The 18472-nt window shown below is 37.5% G+C and overlaps 2 protein-coding genes across 2 annotated transcripts; both read right to left on the bottom strand.

Annotated features, from left to right (window-relative positions):
• Positions 1-7810: 7810 nt before the first annotated feature.
• LOC131027792 (disease resistance protein Roq1) lies at positions 7811-14038 on the bottom strand. Its single transcript, XM_059208218.1, has 7 exons — positions 13870-14038; positions 12334-12479; positions 11669-12174; positions 10440-11568; positions 10078-10344; positions 8664-9947; positions 7811-8481 (listed from the first exon to the last, which is right to left on the bottom strand). The coding sequence occupies exons 1-7, from the start codon at positions 14036-14038 to the stop codon at positions 7981-7983; spliced, it is 4002 nt and encodes a 1333-aa protein (XP_059064201.1). The 3' UTR covers positions 7811-7980.
• Positions 14039-16124: 2086 nt separating this feature from the next.
• Positions 16125-16487, bottom strand: LOC131856426 (uncharacterized). The gene has a single exon (XM_059208217.1). It carries the CDS (start codon positions 16485-16487, stop codon positions 16125-16127), a length of 363 nt encoding a protein of 120 aa, XP_059064200.1.
• Positions 16488-18472: the final 1985 nt, after the last annotated feature.

Genomic DNA, 18472 nt, shown 5'->3' with positions numbered 1-18472 from the left:
AAAGCTCGGTATTGAGTAAAAGCTCCGCAGTTTAATGACTCTTGATCAAACTCGTTTGATTTCCCTTGAAGATATAGACGCATGTGACATAAGAAGGTTCTATGAGAAATAAAGATTTTCCTATTAAGATAGAAGAAGTTCCTTCTTTTGATAAAAGCCTTTGAGCTTAATGGTCTTTTCTTCAAGTTGATATGTTGATGAAGATTCTTCTTTCTCAAGATGTGAAGAATGGTCATATAGTTTGATACTTTTGCTTTTGCACTTGTTTTTTATTTTTGGTTGGTATTTTGGAAAATGTGTTGAAAATTCTGTGTTGGATGAATACTTGTTTTGGAATTGGATTTTTTATTTTTCTTTAGCAAGAAAAAAAAGCAAGGACACAAACGCAAGAATGTTTCCTCAAAAGGCATAAATAGGTGTCAATCTAGATCAACCCAATCCTTGGACTTTAATGACCCTTTCCTTCAAATGTATTTTAGGTGTTTTCCAAAGCCTGAAGTCGGCTCAATTTGTACTGGTTTGACACAAAAATGAAAATACTTCAAACACTCTTTATCCCTAAGGTCAAATGGCCAGTTGCAATAATTTCAGCCCACATCTTGATATTTCTTCAACTTTGGTACTACATACCTTATGAATCCCGACGTGGTAGGTAAGGATGTGATATACTAAGTCTTGCACGAGCATAACAAATAGATGATCCCTATGATGGGGGAGTCACCACTTTTATCGGGCTACAAGTAACCTTTCAAAAAGCTATGTTTCTACTCAAGGAAATATGTATGGTGATTATCTTGGGAGCAAAACCTTCTATGCTCTTGCACTGAACTTCTCACAAATATCTTCAATCAATAGAATGGGTGGGCTACTACTTAAAGGTGTTTAGTAATGTTTGATGTTTTTGGACATAAGTTTATTCTGCAGTGACTCACTTAAGAGCCTTGTAACTTGTGGTGGGGCCCATTTGTCCTTTCGGCAAGTTACACAATAGGAACAACTATACCCAAGGCTACAGCTTTCGCTCTCACTTGATTTCTATAGCGGCTCAAAGGATTTATCGCGCGAGGTCATTCCCAAGAGTGATCAATCTCTTGGTAGGCCTCTCTTAAAAATATAAAAATTGAGTGTTACTAACACTTTTCTCTTGCACCTAGGACCATGAAAGCCAAGGGAGAGGATAGTGTGTGTTAGAAGTAGGACCACTCGACAAAATCTTTTTGCACAAGTGTGCCAAACACAAAATACACTTGTTCTTTTTAACTTGTCATTGTAATGATGTTCTATCTATTTGGAGATGTTGCTCCAACAACCATGATGTTCTTTTTAACTTCAAAGGCAATATGTTTGAGTAAACTAGGAATTTGAAATCCTGGTCAACTGAAATTGAAACACATATGCATGAAGTAAATCGTTTTTGCAAAATGAGACAAGTTGATTGTTCTTTTTACTTGCACCAAAAATTGAAGTGTTGATTGTGAGTTTTGTTTAAATTTGATACAATAAAATGAAATTTGTCTTGTCTTGTTTTAAGCACCAAAAATAGAGTGTATCCATAACTTATATCTTTGTTTCTTGTGTTTTTGTGTGTTATTCCACCACAGGTTCTAGCCTAACAATTGCCCATTTTGCAGTGCATATCAAAAGAGACACTAAAACACATGCTAAAACATTTAACTATGGAAGCAAATATAACAAGGCATCTCCAAATACCTTCTAACATGTTCTTAGCTCTTTCTCCCTTGTTCCTCTCCTCTCCAAGTTCCAAATTAGTGTAGCTCTCAACAACTTTTTGCTCTATGGATGCCTTATGGAGGTTCAAGATTGTAGATGATTACTCTAAAATGCTATGCAAATGTGAATAAAAGCTAATATTAGATGCTATGATGCTAAAATGATTTATTTTAGGGCAAAATAACAATGTATTAGTGGTTTATGCTAAATGCTCTCTAAAATTCTCTATAACTTAGATGCATACAAGTTTTCAGGATCTGGATTATGAAGAAATGGGCTCTATTTATAGGAAAAATGAAGCAATGGATGGTTGAGATTGAGTAATCTCAACAAGGGTCAGGATTGAATGATATTCAATCCATGTGAGGGCTTTCAACCCAATCCCAGGATGACAAGTGTCAACATGAGAGGGGTTGAGAGGAGAGGGAATAAGCATTAAATACTTGACTTGACCTGAGGGTTAACTTGGGAGTTGGGGTTATGGTTGAGTTAGAGTTATCCATTGGATAAAGCTTTTATCCAAGGGGTAAACTCTTGTGCAAGGGTTAATGGGATAACCATGATCAAAGCAATAAATGATTGAGGAGACACATGGGTCACATGAGGGTTGAGTTTAGGGGTCAAAGTCCCTAACCATCGGTGCAAGTGGATTTAACCATAAATGGTTATGTAAGAGCCATTAGTGGTTTGGAAGACTTTGGAGGTTAATTTGTTGAACACACAAAGCAATAAATGCTTTTCAAAGACTTTGGAGTCTTTGAGAAGTGACTCCAAGTTGCTTAGGAATGCGACAATAATTAGGGGATGGATTAGGTTAATTAGGAAGGGTTTAGAAGAATCTACAAGGAGATTAGGATTGCAAGTGGGTTTGGTGGGTGAGGGAAAATAGGATTTTTATTAAAATAAAATTCATTTATTTCAACAAATATGTGCAAGTCGCATTTTTAGGAGAATGGAAGTGGGGGGAGGTTTAAATGATTTAAATAAATGTTTTATTTAATTTATTTAAAAGAGGAAAGGGGATTAAATTGAATAAATAGGATTTATTCATTTAATTGATTGTGAATTTGGTTTAATGAATTAATTAAAATAAATTGAATAATTTATTTAATTAATAGGAGAATGATTTGAAGATGAATTAATTAAATGTTAATTTAATTAACTGTTGGCTAATGGATTTTTAATCAAATAAATAGCAAATATTCATTTAATTAAGCTAGACAGATTTATGTGACTACAGCTCCATCTACCGTACTTTATTGTGGCTCCTCTTACATCTTGTCCACCATCCCTAAGTGATGTTAAGAAAGATTGAGTGGCGGATGATATGCTAGAATAGCTTCATTTGCATGTGATGTGTTCCCTCATGATGTGATGCTTAATGTGTCTTTGTGTTATGTTAAGATCTCTTTGGATGACCCTTGTTTCTCTATTGATGCAAGGCAACGAAAGGAACTAGAATTTGTTGTGACATTCATCCATTTGTATGCTTGTTCTTCTATATGTTGTGTTCATCTTATGTTGTAAATGTGCTATTGTCATAAATGTGTTTTTTTTATTGTCTACTTGTGGATGATGCAAAGAATTGAGATCTCTCATTTTGATTTCTTCCATGTTGACACAAAAAGAATTGTGTTGTTCATTTTATGGGTTCTTCATCAATTGTGCTTGTAGTTCCACTATCTTTGGGGTATGAGATTAATTCAAATACAATAATACTTGATATATATGATTTATTTGATCCACATATTGACCCCAAATAGTGGATCCCTTATGTGCTCTCTCTTTGTGTCTTGTGACAATTACCTTTGATTTGCACATGCTTAGGGGCATTTCATTATTGTGAAGTACTTATCTTTTGTATGAGTACACACTACCTTAAATAAATTACTTCCAGTAAGGCATACATAATCAATTTAACTTGAGGGAATAAACTCCACTCTTTGTTGCACTTTGTTCACACACCACTGAGGTTTGGTTTGTACACTTTGATCACACACCATGACATGTTTGGTGCACACTACAACACCCATTTTGTAATTGATCTATATTCATATTACTTTGCAAACTAAGGCTTTGTTTTGTAATATTTGTGTTTGGTGCATGCTATAACACACAATTTGCAGTTGAATTTTTTTAGATTGTTTAGCAAACCAAAAACTTCTTTGTAATTTCATTCTTTGTTCCAACATGACTTGTAGTAAACATATCCTTACTAGACCAAGAAGTCAAGTCTTTTTTTCTCCTCATATGGTTCAGAATAAGCATATCTTTACTAGACCAAGAAGCCATATATCTCCTCGCCATATCTTACTCCTTTTATATTGATATTAGATTGCTAAGATCCTAAGTCCTTGGGGGATTAGTGTTTCTTGCATATTTAATAACTTGATGAAAATATTTTAATTCTATTTTATACTTTATCAAGAGTATGAGTGTAAGTTCATGCTTCTGCTAAAGTGGGAGCTAAACATAGCATCATAAATTGTATCCTCATACAATTTCATACCCACTTAGGACTCACTTGGCTATATCTACTTTCTATGCCCTAATTATGCCTAATTCTACTCATACTAGTGCCAAATGTGTGATCTTCATTCTTTACTTTTTTCCAGGACCTTTGTTTAACCCATATGGACTAGACTAGGACATCTAGTGCCCTTTTCCTCATGGACTGGGGTGCCTAGTGCCCTTGTCCCTACCAAAAGGACCTAAATTAAAATGGTGTAAATTATGTCTCATAATTACACTTTACTTAAGTTGAATTAGGATAATGCATTCATTGTAGTTTGCATATGAGACACTTAGGGAAGTGTGCATCTAGGAAAGATGGTTGTAGGAGAAATTCCACCTTTTAAGGTCTTATCTTGTTGTCACATTCCACCTTCGATGGGCGATCCACCTCTTGTGGAATATTTTATTATTTCTCCTACCTTCCCCTACCTACCCTTGTATCTAATTGATCCATATGTCATGGTTGTGTGCTCTCATAGCCTTGTATTTATAAGCAAGTTCATTTACATTGTAATTGAATAATCAACTTAGTCAGTTGGGTATTTTGCTTTTTGAAAGGAATACAGTTTATTCTTGTCACATTTATTTCACTCTTATGTGCTATTTCTTTGGACTCTAGATCTTGGTTGCTATAGGCAAATTCTCATAGAAACCCTCTAACAGTCAACAAATATTGAGCGAGAATTTATTTCCAATTTTGGCCTTCTTTGTAATTTTCAATACATTTCACGAGGATAGGTATAAAAGCAAGTTCTATTGAATCATTTGAAGCATTTCTCATTAAGGAAATTTACTCCACATTAAGCATTCAAGTAATCAAGTAATCAAGCATCATTGGAGCAATGAAGGAGAGGTCAATTATTCATATTTCAATCATTCAAGATGACATCCATGATCAAATTCTTATGAATGCATCAATGAAATCATATATGAAGATATCAAACTTTTAAAATGAAGATTTCAAAGTAAAGGAGATCCATAAAGAAGGTATAACATTTCAATTTCAAATCAAGCCTCTTCCTTGCAAGGATAAGATCTATTTTTTATTTATTTATTCATCATAAAGGTTAATTCCAACCTAGGGTTTGACTTAAGCAAACCCCTATCAACCCATTGTTCCATAATTTTTCTCTTGTGTGTGCAAGCTATAGATTATGAAGGGAAGAGTTATGAATCCAAAAATTGCTAACTGAGGCACACAACCAAATTTTGAAGAAGTGAAAAAACCATGAATAAGGTCGCCTAGTTCCCCATTGTTCGACACTACTTTGATGAAATTTTAAGAGAAAATTTTTATTGACATTTTCATTTCGAATTTGTTTCTAATATCTGCATCTGACACCCTTGGACAAGGCCACCTAGGAACATTGACCCACATTTTTTTAGCCTTGATTTCAGACATAGGTTCCTATGTTCTTCCATTTCTAGATCTGTACTTGATGTCTGCATATATATGTTCATAAATTATATGTTTATGCTGATCTCTATCAACTTTGCATCATTAACTCTAATTCTCACATTTAATCATTGCATATCCAGTTACAACTTTGAACTAAACAAGGTAAATAAAATTCAATTTGTGCCTAGCCTCCTATTCAATAGGTTTGAGGTTGAGCCTATTAGATCTTATTCACCTTAATAAAACTATAATGTGGAAAAATGGTGAATGATGAGATCAAGAGGAAAACTACACTTTCCCTCAAGGAGAGATGAGAGTTTCACTATTGATTACCCTTCAAACACTTTTCACCAAATTACATTTGGAAGAGGAGAGGAGAATTCACTAGATTCAACCTTCAAAGATGAAGATTGAATTTTGAATGAAATGGGAATGACGAGTTGATCCCCTCTTCCTTATTTGAAATGGAAAGGAATTGATTGAATTATGTAATACAAAAGTGACAAAGAACTAATTATAACTTAAGATCGGAGTATGGGATGAAGCTGTGCACTTGGATCTGGCAATAATAAGTCGAGACGAAGTCACCTTGCAAATTTGAGGAAAATTTTCTTGGACCGTGATGAGAACATACACGGTCCTCCGAAAAATTCGTGAAACGAAAAGGATTTTTTCACCTCTACAAATGGAGCTCAAATCCGAAAGTAGAGCTGTGCACCTGCAACCTACACATAGAAAAGAGAGAAAAATGGGTTGGGATTGGGGGTTTGCTTTTAGGTCAAACCCCAGTTATGGAATTAACCAATTAATGAAAGAAAGTACTTACAAGTAGATGTAAATGAAAGACTGAATTGTAAATCACCTCAAGGGAGGTTGTGATAGCAATGTTGGTAGAAATGCTTGTGTGGAATTGAATGTTGGAATCAATCTCCTCTTCAATGGTTGAATCCTTGACTTGAATGCAACACCTAGCCTTGAAGGGAGACTTGAGAATTCCCAATGCTGGAAAAAAATGCTTGAATGCTCTTGAATGCTTGATCGCTTATGCAACTTAACAAACTCCAATCTTATCCAACTGCAACTTATGCAAATGAGAGGACAAATCCTCCTTAAATTCATGTTAATGGATTTGATTTTTGTCACAGGCCGACATCGAGGGAGTTTCCCACCCAATGCACAACCAACAATGCAACGCTAGGAAGGGTCTTGCCCCAAAATAGGGCAAGGACAAGGGCACCATGCCCCTGTCAAAGGGGGACAATGGCACCATGCCCCTGTCCTACCCCTTTCTCCAGGGAAGAGTGTGAATAGGGTGATGCAGAGGCCAAGAAAGAAGCTGTTTCTGAGGGTTGAGCAATCTCTGGTCTCCGATTAAGCTAGAGAATTCAATCTCACGTGTGCGAGGACCCTAATGCAGTAAAAAATTGCTAGGGTCACAATTTTATGACACTACAAAAACATTGTTGAAATTGGATTCCTAGTTTGTATGTTTAGACTAGTGAACCTCTATTTCCACCAATACAAAAAGAATGATTCTATTTTATCAAAAGATTAAAATGTACACTAATACATAAAAATAATTGATTATCATGGAATGATTCTACAATGGAAAACTTAGATTGGCCAAGGTGACACCTAGGACTACATAAGATTATGACATATATCTTAATCTTATGACTTGAAACATAAAATGATAATCCCCTAAGAGATACCCAGGTAATACTATATAAATAAGACCTAAAAGGTAAAACTTGTTTGGTAAAATGCCACATTTACACCGAAAGTTAATCTAGACAAATCAACAAAATGCGTAGCAACATGTATAACTGACCTGGACTAAAAAGTAGGTGGAACACAATAGATCATTTCAACAACCATGGAGTTGAATCCCATGGTGGTAAACATAATGAGCAAACATATAATCATTTTTTATAGTAGGAGGTATGTCGTGGAATGTCCTAAACTTCTAAAACCTAGATGAAGTAAACATTTGACACATTATTTTCCATCATCAATTATAAAATTACTACATTTATTTTTTAAAATAATAAATAATTTTCTCTCAATTAATTTATTATTGTTTAAAAATAATTTTAAAAATTGCATAGAAATCCTCCATTTAAAAAAAAATGAATTTAGCACAAATTCAAATCTTGCACTTCCAAATAAGTGAAATAAACACTAGAATTTAAGAGTTCAATTAATTTCTTTTCGCCTTTACAAACTTCAAAAATAACTAGGGCAGATAATACTAAAATGAAGCTGTATTCTAATTTCACCATTACAAATTTGAGAAGTGAAATTCTCCTTTGTAGTCTAATAATCAATAAATAACATTATTTCACTGCCCGCAAAACTATCGCTCTGCACCCATGATGTAGCTTATCAACAATTTTTTGTAAAACTTTCAAACTTTTCGATTCTTCATCTTTCTTCAGCTCTACCCGAAACCCCTTTTTCATCACTCCATACCTCGTTAAAACATCTGAAATTTTCTTACAATAAGAAGAGAGGCTCCGATCACATGCTATCATTGTAATTATCCATCCCCCTTCACGCACTTTAATGCTATAGCTTTCAAGTGACTGATTTATATCCTCAAGTGAACTAGAGGATCTATCAACCGCAACTACAAAGCACACAATAACTGCACTCAATACTTCCCATTTTTCCCTCTCATCATCACTGTCTTCGTCATCACTGTTTTCATCACCAAATTGAACGATGTCAGTAACTGCATCGGCGCCAATTCGAACGTCAGAAAACAGATATTCGTTTAAAATTGACTCCGCTCCAGGCACTGCTCTTCCAATCATATCCATTCTCCTTGGCACACTCTGAAATAAAAACACAAAATATTGTGTTCATTTACAGATCACGCTAAACGTTACTAAATTATAAAATTTTGTAAGGACAAATTAAAAAAAAAAGCTGAAGTTTTCTAATGCAATAAATAAGACACTTCAATAAAAAATGATATTTATGATTGCCTATTAAACAGGAGTATTGAAATCATTACCTTCAACTTGTGAATGCAATTCTGTATTACTGCATTACTGCAATAGCGAAGTTGCATGTATTCGGATGCATGCAACTCTTCAATACCTGATATGTTTTGCAGTCTCTCACAAGACTCGATCACAATTTTCTTCATGGAGGTCGACTTGGCAAGACTCGGCAACTTCTGAAGCTTAGGGCACTCACTAAGAATCAGCTCTGCAAGCTCCATAAACTTAATAGTTCCTGATATGTTTTGCAGTTTCCCACAAGACTCGATCACAATTTTCTTCATGGAGATCGATCTGGCAAAACTTGGCAGCTTCTCAAGCATAGGGCACTTACGAATAATTAGCTCTGCAAGCTCCATAAACTCTCCAGTTCCTGATATGTTTTGTAGTTTCTCACAAGACTCTATCACAATTTTCTTGACGGAGGTCGATTTGGCAATACTTGGCAACTTCTCAAGCATAGGACACTCAATAATAATCAGCTCTGCAAGCTCCATAAACTCACCAGTTCCTGATACTCTTTCCAAATCTCTGCAATTTTTTATAGACAGACTGACAAGTGTGGCATGAATTGGCAACTCCTCAAGCTCAGGAGAACCACAAATATACAACTTTGTAGTCTCAAAGTTACCTGACACAATTTTCAAATTCTGACAACCATTTAATTGAAGATTTTCCAACTTCCCACATCCATCAATTAGAATCCTCTCGAGGCAGCTTGGACCTTCAAAATCTGGCAACTTCTCAAGCTTCGGACAGCCTCGAATGCTCAATTCTACAAGCTTTTCACAAGAAAACTCTGTTGCTTTTAATTTTGGACAACCATCTAACTCAAAACATTTCACCTTAACATTTCTACCAAAACTTACCTTCTCCAGACACATCATGCCCCTGAAGCACAAGTATTCCAACTCAAGGTCTGGACAATCACTAATGGTTAACCTCTCAAGATTTATAAGCTCGGATGTTCCTGTTAATCTTTTCAGTTTTTTACAATTTTTAATATGAAGAAAACATAATGTGTCTACACCTATTAAATTCACTTCCATAAGATTTTCCAAGCCATTAAGTTTTAATGACTTAAGGTTGGGATAGTCTGTACTGCTGAGTATCATCCCAGATACACATTTTTCACCTTTGATCTTTATCTGTAGATTTTCAAGGCAATTCATCTGGGCTTTGACAATGCTAGACCCTTCCTCATTTTCTAAATTATCTTTTGATATTCCTACTAAATCTGGAAACTCTTCCAAAGAGATCTCAGATATTTGCAGCTCTTTCAACTGAGACGGTGCCTGAAATTCAAGATAAATTTGTGTAAAGCTCTAAATAATAAAAAATATTCCGGACGCAACAATTACATGACGCATTCCCCTATATATCTTTAAAGGATTTTTAAATTTTGGCTTAAAAATATCAAAATACCTGTATTCCATTCTCCCACAACTTTCTGAAATGTCCGTGTTTGATTTTCAAATACTGCAAATTTTGAAGAGGAATCCATGGAGGAATGCTTGGTTGTTCTGTGGAATTGCGATTAAGCTGAAGCCATAGTAAGGAAGCTGACTTCTCAAAGCAATTATTTGGCGGACTTAAAAAGAATGTAACTTCAGAGCCCAAGGACTTCTGGAAAATGGAATAGAAACACCTGAAATTTGTGTTGGCGAGTATAGTTTCGAAATCTTTTGAGTCCTGCACAAGAAGCAGCTCAGATTTCTATTTATGTAATAACAAGATTTGGAATATTACAATGCTAAGGGGAAATTCTGAAAATGTAAGAAGCGTACCAAAGATTTCAGATCTTGAGGACGCCACAGGCGTTGAGGAGGGCTGAACTCAGCTGCCATTTCTCTTCCCAAGTCTCTCAGGTGGTCGTGCATTCTCAATACAGGTCCCTCATACTTCACAGATTCTTTTCTTTCTAAAAGACACTTCTCTTTGAGTGTTACCAATGCAAGTTGGGCGTCCCATCCTGATCCCTCCCATACTCTCTCTGCTATACTCTTCAGTCTGCCCACAAAAAAGCAAGCGATATCCATGAAGATCTGTTTCTGTTCATCCTCCAATGCGTCAAAACTTATTCGCAGTCTTTTCTTTACGTCCCGAGGCAGCGTCTTGCCAACTTTAATCAGTTCTGACCTCCAATGCGTACCATCTCTACCACGAACGTGCCTGCCCAAAACTTGCAGAGACAGAGGTAAGCCTCCACACAACTCTACAAAGGAGTCAACTAACTTCTCGTACCCGCTATCCGGATAGGATCGGTCAAAGGCATGCCAACAGAAGAGTTCTCTCCCATCAGCTCTACCCATTCCTTTTAAATTATAAGCAACAGTTATCCCTGCAGATATAAGAACCCCAACGTCACGCGTTGTGACAATAACTTTAGAAGATTCACTTAAGGCATCCTTGGCCATTAGAGCATTTAACTGCTCCAGATGATCGATGTCATCTACAACAATCAAGAAGCCTAAATTGCGGGGGCTCCTTCGTAGGTAATCTTCTATACAGCACTTTCCTTTCTCTACACATGTAAAACTCAGATCTTTGTTGAAGAGATCTTTGAGAAGCTGACTTTGCAAAGAAGGCAATTCGTTTCTCACAGCCGCTTCTCGCACATCAAACAGAAAACTTGCTGCTTTGTATTGTGATTTCTTTTGGTTAAACAACTCTTTGGCAAGAGTTGTCTTCCCGACACCGCCCATGCCAAAAATGCCAACTACGTTATCCTTATGCATCCCTCCTTGCTGCTCGCACTCATATTGAAAATCTTGTACAAGTTCGTCAAGGCATCGCCTTTCAAAATCTTCTACAAGATTGTTAAGCCCCACTGGATGTAAGGCAACATGTAAAAGTGTTGTCCTTTCTACTTCTTTTTGCACAGCTGCTACTATCTTTTGGCAAACGCCCAAATCACTGCGACATCAAAAAATAAGAGGATTTCATGATACAAAATGCTAAACCAAAATTGAAGGAATTATATACCGTTAAACTGCCAAAATTACATAAAGATTACCCGTGAATAACTTCTCCAGCTATAAACGAAAGAGATTGAAGGGCTTCCTTCCACACGTTAAGCTTCTCGAGGTGCCTGCCCTTCTCTTTATGTTTACTGAATGCATCAGCGTATACTCCCTTTTCAATGCGGCGGAGTTCCCATGGCTCCACTTCATAAAACACAGGAATGATTTTGGCCGTACTTTCTAACATTAGAACCAGCTCATCCAGGCACCAAGGGGACTCTGCATATCTTTTGGAAAAAATGGCTATGTGTACCTTAGCAGAGCGGATGGCTGTGTCGATAATAGAAGCAAAGGAAGTTCCCAGTTCTTTCTCTTCGCTATCGAGAAACGTCCATATTCCTAGCTGCGTAAGGGAGTTGTAAAGCTGAGCAGCCAAAGTTTGTTTGACATCAGGGCCTCTGTGGTTTATGAAAACATCAAACAATGTAGAAGATTCACAAACCTTCCTCTTTCTGCCAGGAGGTTCTATTCCAGAGAAAGCATTAATTTCCTGATTTTGCTGGTAATATGAAGAAGAAGATGCCATTAGTTCAAATGCTAAAATCCCTCTAGAAAATAGAAAGAAAGAGCAGGGCGAACAGGATTTAATAGCGGGATGGGTAATGACTGATGAGTTTATGTGGAAGAGGAAAGCTAGCGTGAATTAAATAGATCATACCCCAGGCGCGTTGAGAACTTTCCTCGTTGTTTCAAACGGGAAGAGAAGAGCAGGAAAACGTCTAGAAAATAAGCAAGCGCCGACGTGTACATATCCAAGCCAAACACACAAAAAACAGGCAGTCAAACATACATCGAAACATCGACCTAAAAAAGGAAAATGCTTTGAAAGCAGACAAACCCCTCCATGTACGAAAAGGAGACTCGATTCGATTGGTTTTAGAGGCTAGGAGTTAGTTTTTAGTATGTAAATCTTAATTTGTTTTCTTCTTAAAAAAATCTAGAAAAAAAACCTCTTTAGTAAATATATTATAGATGAGAAAAATCATATATTTAATTGAAGAGTTATAGAAATAAAGATGGGATTTTTATAGTCCATGCTAAATTCATATATTCTACTGCTTCTCGATTTCGTTATGTAGAATTTTTTGACGCAAAAAATGTTCTATACAACTGAATCCAGAATATATGAAATTATGGAATTAGTTTTTAGTATATGTCAATAGCAAGAAATTATTGCATTGCAAATTGTTTAATATGTTGATTAATGTATATCTGATGAATGTCATAAATTTCAATTTAATACAAATATTTATACTTTCAATTGTTATCAAATGTCAAGTCCAAGATCCAATAAACACAAGGGCTTCCAGAGCTCCAATTGTCTTTCTTTATTTATTACTATTAGGAGAGGTCGGTCGAAGGGAGTAACTGGGAAGCACCCCGCCTTCCTCTGGCAAACCAACAGATATTGCGACTGAATGTGCCGGTTGACCAAAATGAGGATCCCAAATCGCATGAGCAATAGGTCTTACATGTAAGGGGTCGCGGACCCATGCTTCGAAATTGCCTTGCCAAGCTACGTGGAACAAATTACCAGAGGTCCACAGAAAGATTATAGCTAACTGACCAAAGTGAAAACATTTAAAAATAAATAAAAATAAATTATTGTTAATGTGATTGGTTCTAGGTATTTATGTTGTTTGAGGTAAACAACTACTTTTCAATTACTAAAATAGTAGTGGTTTACATTTATTATGTAGCAACAATTGCATTTCAAAGAATAAAATAAATCAATTTTTGAATGTTTTATGTACTAATATAGGGCAATTAAGTAGATTTAATAAATATAAGTACATGTAATAATTATAAAGCATTGATGTAAATGACTTAATTTAGTCAAATTGAATATACGTAGTTGTGAATGAATAAGAAGTTAGATATTTCAACGTTAAACAAATATTTATATTTTCAAATGTAAACATGTGGAATTTTCACAAAATATTTATTATAAAAAAATATGAACTGCAAAATATTAGTATTGTGTTTGATATATAAAACATATATTTATTATCTATTTTGTATTAATATTTTGAATCAGATACCTTAATAGAGTTATGGAGAGTACATTTATAAAGCAGCCAAAACAAGTGGGCTGACTTGAAGACATAGAAAAAAGCACTACCAGCACACACATAGCTGCCTAACGACAGACAACCAATCGCTACTTTAGTCCTCAAAAACAAAAACTGCATACCGCTAATGGATAACCCAAGATTGAAAACAATCTCGTCCAAAAAGCGCCTTAAGTAGCAGTAAACCAACATATAGTTTAAACTATAGTAATAGTTAAAAGTAGCAATATTACCAAGGAACCAGTCGTTCCAACGAAAAAAACTATAACAAAAGGGAAAAGTAACAACCATTAATCGTTCTTTTCAGCACCCATGTGCTTAGAGAGCATAAGCCTAGTCCAGTCTTTCGCCAGGAACTGGAACAGTTCCTTAGTGGTGTCGCTTTCTAGCCCGCCCTGTTCTGCCTTTTCCTGGTGGAGCAAGCACAAAGAGGTAGCCGAAGAGTGCATAACTTTAATGATGAATTTCCCTATTTTGTTGATATAGGACTTCAGATACTCTAGTTTTTTCTTAACACCATTTAAGTCATGAGAGATAGCATTGCAACCCGTACACTGCACCACCTCTTCCTTCTCCCAACCATCTGCAGTAGTTGGCCCACCTTCAGAATTCCTTCCGTCCCCCTTAGAGGTATGTGGTGGGGAAGTGTTAGAAACAGGGGAGGTGTTCTTAATACCCTCCTTGAAAGTATCTGAATCAAGGACATTTGTGCCTAGTTTGGAGGAATCTGGGCCCTCTATAGCCTCCATTTCCTCCTCCCCCTTTTCACTTTCCGCTTTCTCATAGTCATCCTCTTCCTCATTAGCATAGTTCTTTCTCACAATGATTTGCTTCATCTGGGGCTTGTTAGCAAACCTGTGGGACCTGCATGGGGTGATACCCTACTCCGCATCCAACTCGACAAGAAGGATTTTAGGCTCCTTCCTGGGTTTCTTGGTGGTGGGTTTCGCAGTAGAGGGGTTGCTTTTGTTTTTCTCCCCAATTTTGAGGGGGAAGGGAGGGCCTTGGTCAGGGGATTGACAAGGCGTCATCGACTTTTTCAAATTCTTTTTGAGTCCATTTTTAGAACCAGCAGAGGGGCCCTGGATGGAGGGAGTAGGTTGGACCGAGATGGGCTTAGGGGTATACAGGGCCTTGTGAAAATTGTAAAGCCAGAACATCAGCCCCTGGTGGAGGATGGTATAATTACCCTATTGAATCATGCAATGACGAACATCTTTTATGGTAGATTCCAAGGCATGTAGGAGAAAGAACGAAAAAGAGATGGTGTCATGGTTGTGAAAGTGATTGAGCAATGGGAAATGGTAATAGTAAAAAATGTCATACCTTCCTTCGAGGGTAAAGTATTTCATAATTATCTTACACACCTGGTCCCACGGGTAGGGTAAGCATTCCCTATTGAAACCCCCATGCATTTTGGCTGGTTCCTCGCCCTTTTTGAAGAAGCAGTTCATGCCATTCTCGTCCGCAACCCTGCTTGTTTTCTTCCACTTCCTGCCCTTCATAGAGAGACCCGTAGCTTGGGCGATAACTTCCTCACTGATTTCAAATGAAATGTCCCCCATGACCACTCACTTATCATTCCAGCTATTGACAAACTTGCATGGAGAGGTTTTCGTCAAACCCTGTCATGACTTCCATGAATGAGATGATTCCCCCTTCCTTAGCATACATCCAGACACACGAGTCATTATGAAAACAGTCATCAATAGTGTTCAGTTCCACCCAGACTAAGTCCCCCCCATGATAGCTTCCTCCAGAGTGAAGTTGAGTTGTAGCACAGACCTGAAGAAGGATATGTAGAGGGAAAAACCAGAGTTGGAGATAAGAGAAATCGACCGAGAAATAGCCAAGGTATTGTGCGAGTTGCAATAATTATTTTTAGTGGTGTTTCCCAAGGCATGCATCTGCTAGCTCCAGGAAGCATGCAAAGGGACACCTCTTAATTTCTCCGCCAACTTGCAAAGATCGTCATTATGAAGAGATCTTAAGTTCCAGTTTTGGTAATAAGTGGTATTCTTGTTGTCATTAATGATTAAAAGTTAGAGTTTCAATCCATCAATGATGCAAGATTTGGTGTCTCACCATGTCAGCACCAGACGGAGAAGGTGGGGACCACATGAGGCTAGCTTGGCATATCCCGCCCAATTTGAATTAAAATTTCCCTCTAGCAGCTTATCATTGCAGCCAGCCAAAGCGACCCCTTATAAGAAAATATATGGCACATCATTGATTGGTAGAAGCAATTTGTTCTTTCCTAAAAGGGTATTTCTACTTATTAGTAAGAGAATCAAGGTGTCTCCAGCACCTCGTACCTTTTATCTCCAGACCTATCATAGCCAGAGAGTCTGCCAATGCATTTTCCTCTGTAGATGTGCTAAATTTGAAATTCCTCCAGCCAAACTATCATGGACCAGATGTCCTTGATGACGTTGTTGATCATCCAGCTAACCCCTGAAACTCCTTTAGCTACCTCAATAATCAACATAGAGTCCCCTTCAATGATTAGTCTTTTAGCATTGATACCGAGAGCCAACTTAAGCCCCCGGAAGAGAGCAAGGGCCTCAGCCATGTTGCTCGAGACAGAGTCAAAATTTCTCGCGTAGGCCAGAACCAGGTTGCCCATGTTGTCCCTGATAATTCCACCTCCTGCCGCAAAACCACTTCGAGCAGCACTGTCAAAATTAAGTTTGAGCCATGGAGGGGGAGGTGTTGACCATCTGGTATTAAGCCTCTCCATTTTTTTTGAATTGTCATATCGAAGGAAATTGTATGGCAGATTCTAAGTTCTAATCCAGCTGCGATCAAAACCATAGGGGTAGATTGTAGAGTTTTCCATTTGCAGATCAGGGTGTTCTCTCTAAGGAGCTTCTCAGCTATGTCAGCCACCATGTCAACCGAGTTGTTGGTACCATGAAAGATCTGATTATTTCTTTCCTTCTAGATATGCCAATAGATGTGGGGAGGTATGAGTCTCCAAAACAGATTGATCGGCGGGTGAGCGGAGGGGCGCTTCCAATTGCTGATAAACTGCTGCAAGTCTTCTAAGAAGGTCCAAGCTAGATTAATTTTTTGCAAAATTTTGTTCTAGACCATAGAAGCGAAGGGGCAATGGATAAAGAGGTGATTTATGCTTTCCTCTGCACAATTACACATAACACACATATTGGCTAGAAGAAATCCCCTCATTTTAAGATTATTGATAGTAAGGATCTTCTCGTGGAGGGTCATCCATAAGAAGAAGTTAACTTTAGGGACGAGCTGAGAGTTCCAAACTTCTCTCCAGTTGTAGCAATCATTCATGGGGGTAAACAAGAGATTGTAGGCCAATTTGACACTGAATGTCCCTAAGGGGTTCGCAACCCAAACAAGTTTATCAATGTGAGTAAAATAGGGGATCCTGATCTTCTCAAGAAGGGATTGTAACTCTCCAGCCAAGTGGGCCCATTGGGGGTTGTTTCCCAGACCATCAGTGAGCCAAAACTAGCAGTGGGAGGGAGAGATGTCGTTTATCACGAGAGAGCCTAACGAGTCCTTGAGAGTGTCCTTGAGACAATTGAACCAGGAGGAGACAAGGGGTCTGTCGCCAATCCAATTGTCTTCCCAAAATCTGATCTTCTCACCATTGCTAACTTGCCATTTTAGACCCTATTTGAGCAGCTTCATGTTCTTTACAATGTTGTTCCATATCTTAGACCCTAAAGGGAGCTCATCGGAGGAAAGGAGAGAGTAGAAGGGGGCGTGATTGAAGTACTTAGCCCTCATAATCTTGCTCTAGTCAGTTTTTTTTTTCATAAGGTTCCATCCAAATTTAGTCAACAAGGCCTTATTTAGATAAAAAAAAATTCTAATCCCTAGACCTCCCATGCACTTAGGTTTGCACACCATCTCCCAATTGACTAGGCTGATTTTGGCCTTTTCCTCCAACCCCAACCACAGAAAACACCTTTGTAATTTCTCAAGTTTCTTAGCCATAGCAATGGAAATCTTGAACAGAGAAAGAAAGTAGATTGGGACACCTTGAAGAGAGGTCGACAGAAGCTGGAGTTTACTCACACTACTTAGAGTTTTTCCGATCTAGCCAGCAAGTTTCTTCTACATTCTTTCTAAAATTAATTCCCAAAATTGGGAGGTGACCTCCTTAATAGTGAGGGGGAGACCCGAATAGGAATCAGGGAGATCAGCTACACAACACCCAAGGATTTGCATAAGTTTACCCTAGAGGTTTTTATCCATGTTGAAAAAGTAAATTTTGCTCTTGCAATAGTTGATAAGCTAACCAGAAGTAAGGGCATACTCTTCCAGCAGATGTTTCCATTCTTTAGCTTCTATCACAAACGATTGGCCAAAAAGGAAAGTGTCATCAAGAAATTGTTGCAAAACCATAGGAGGAAAGGTGGAAGCAACTTTCACCCTCGAGATTCTTCTGGCTCTGATTAAATTGGAGAAGTTTCTACTCAAGACTTTAGCTACCATAATGAACAAGTAAGGTGAGAGGGGTCCCCCTGCCTTAGCCCCTTCCCAGCCTTAAAGAAACCCCAAGGGGTGTCATTGACAATCAGCGAATAGTGAACACTTTCCACCGCCACCCTGATAATATTGATGAATCTTTCCTGGAAACCCATCTTAGAAAGGACAACATACAAAAATTTCCAATTCTTTATCATAAGCCTTAGAGATGTCAAGTTTGAGAGCCATACCTGGGTTGCAACTTCTCTCCATGGA

The sequence above is a fragment of the Cryptomeria japonica genome, chromosome 7, assembly GCF_030272615.1.
Source record: "Cryptomeria japonica chromosome 7, Sugi_1.0, whole genome shotgun sequence".
NCBI lineage: Eukaryota > Viridiplantae > Streptophyta > Pinopsida > Cupressales > Cupressaceae > Cryptomeria > Cryptomeria japonica.
The sequence above is the reverse complement of the archived record's forward strand: the minus strand, read 5'-3'. Positions and strand labels throughout refer to the sequence as shown.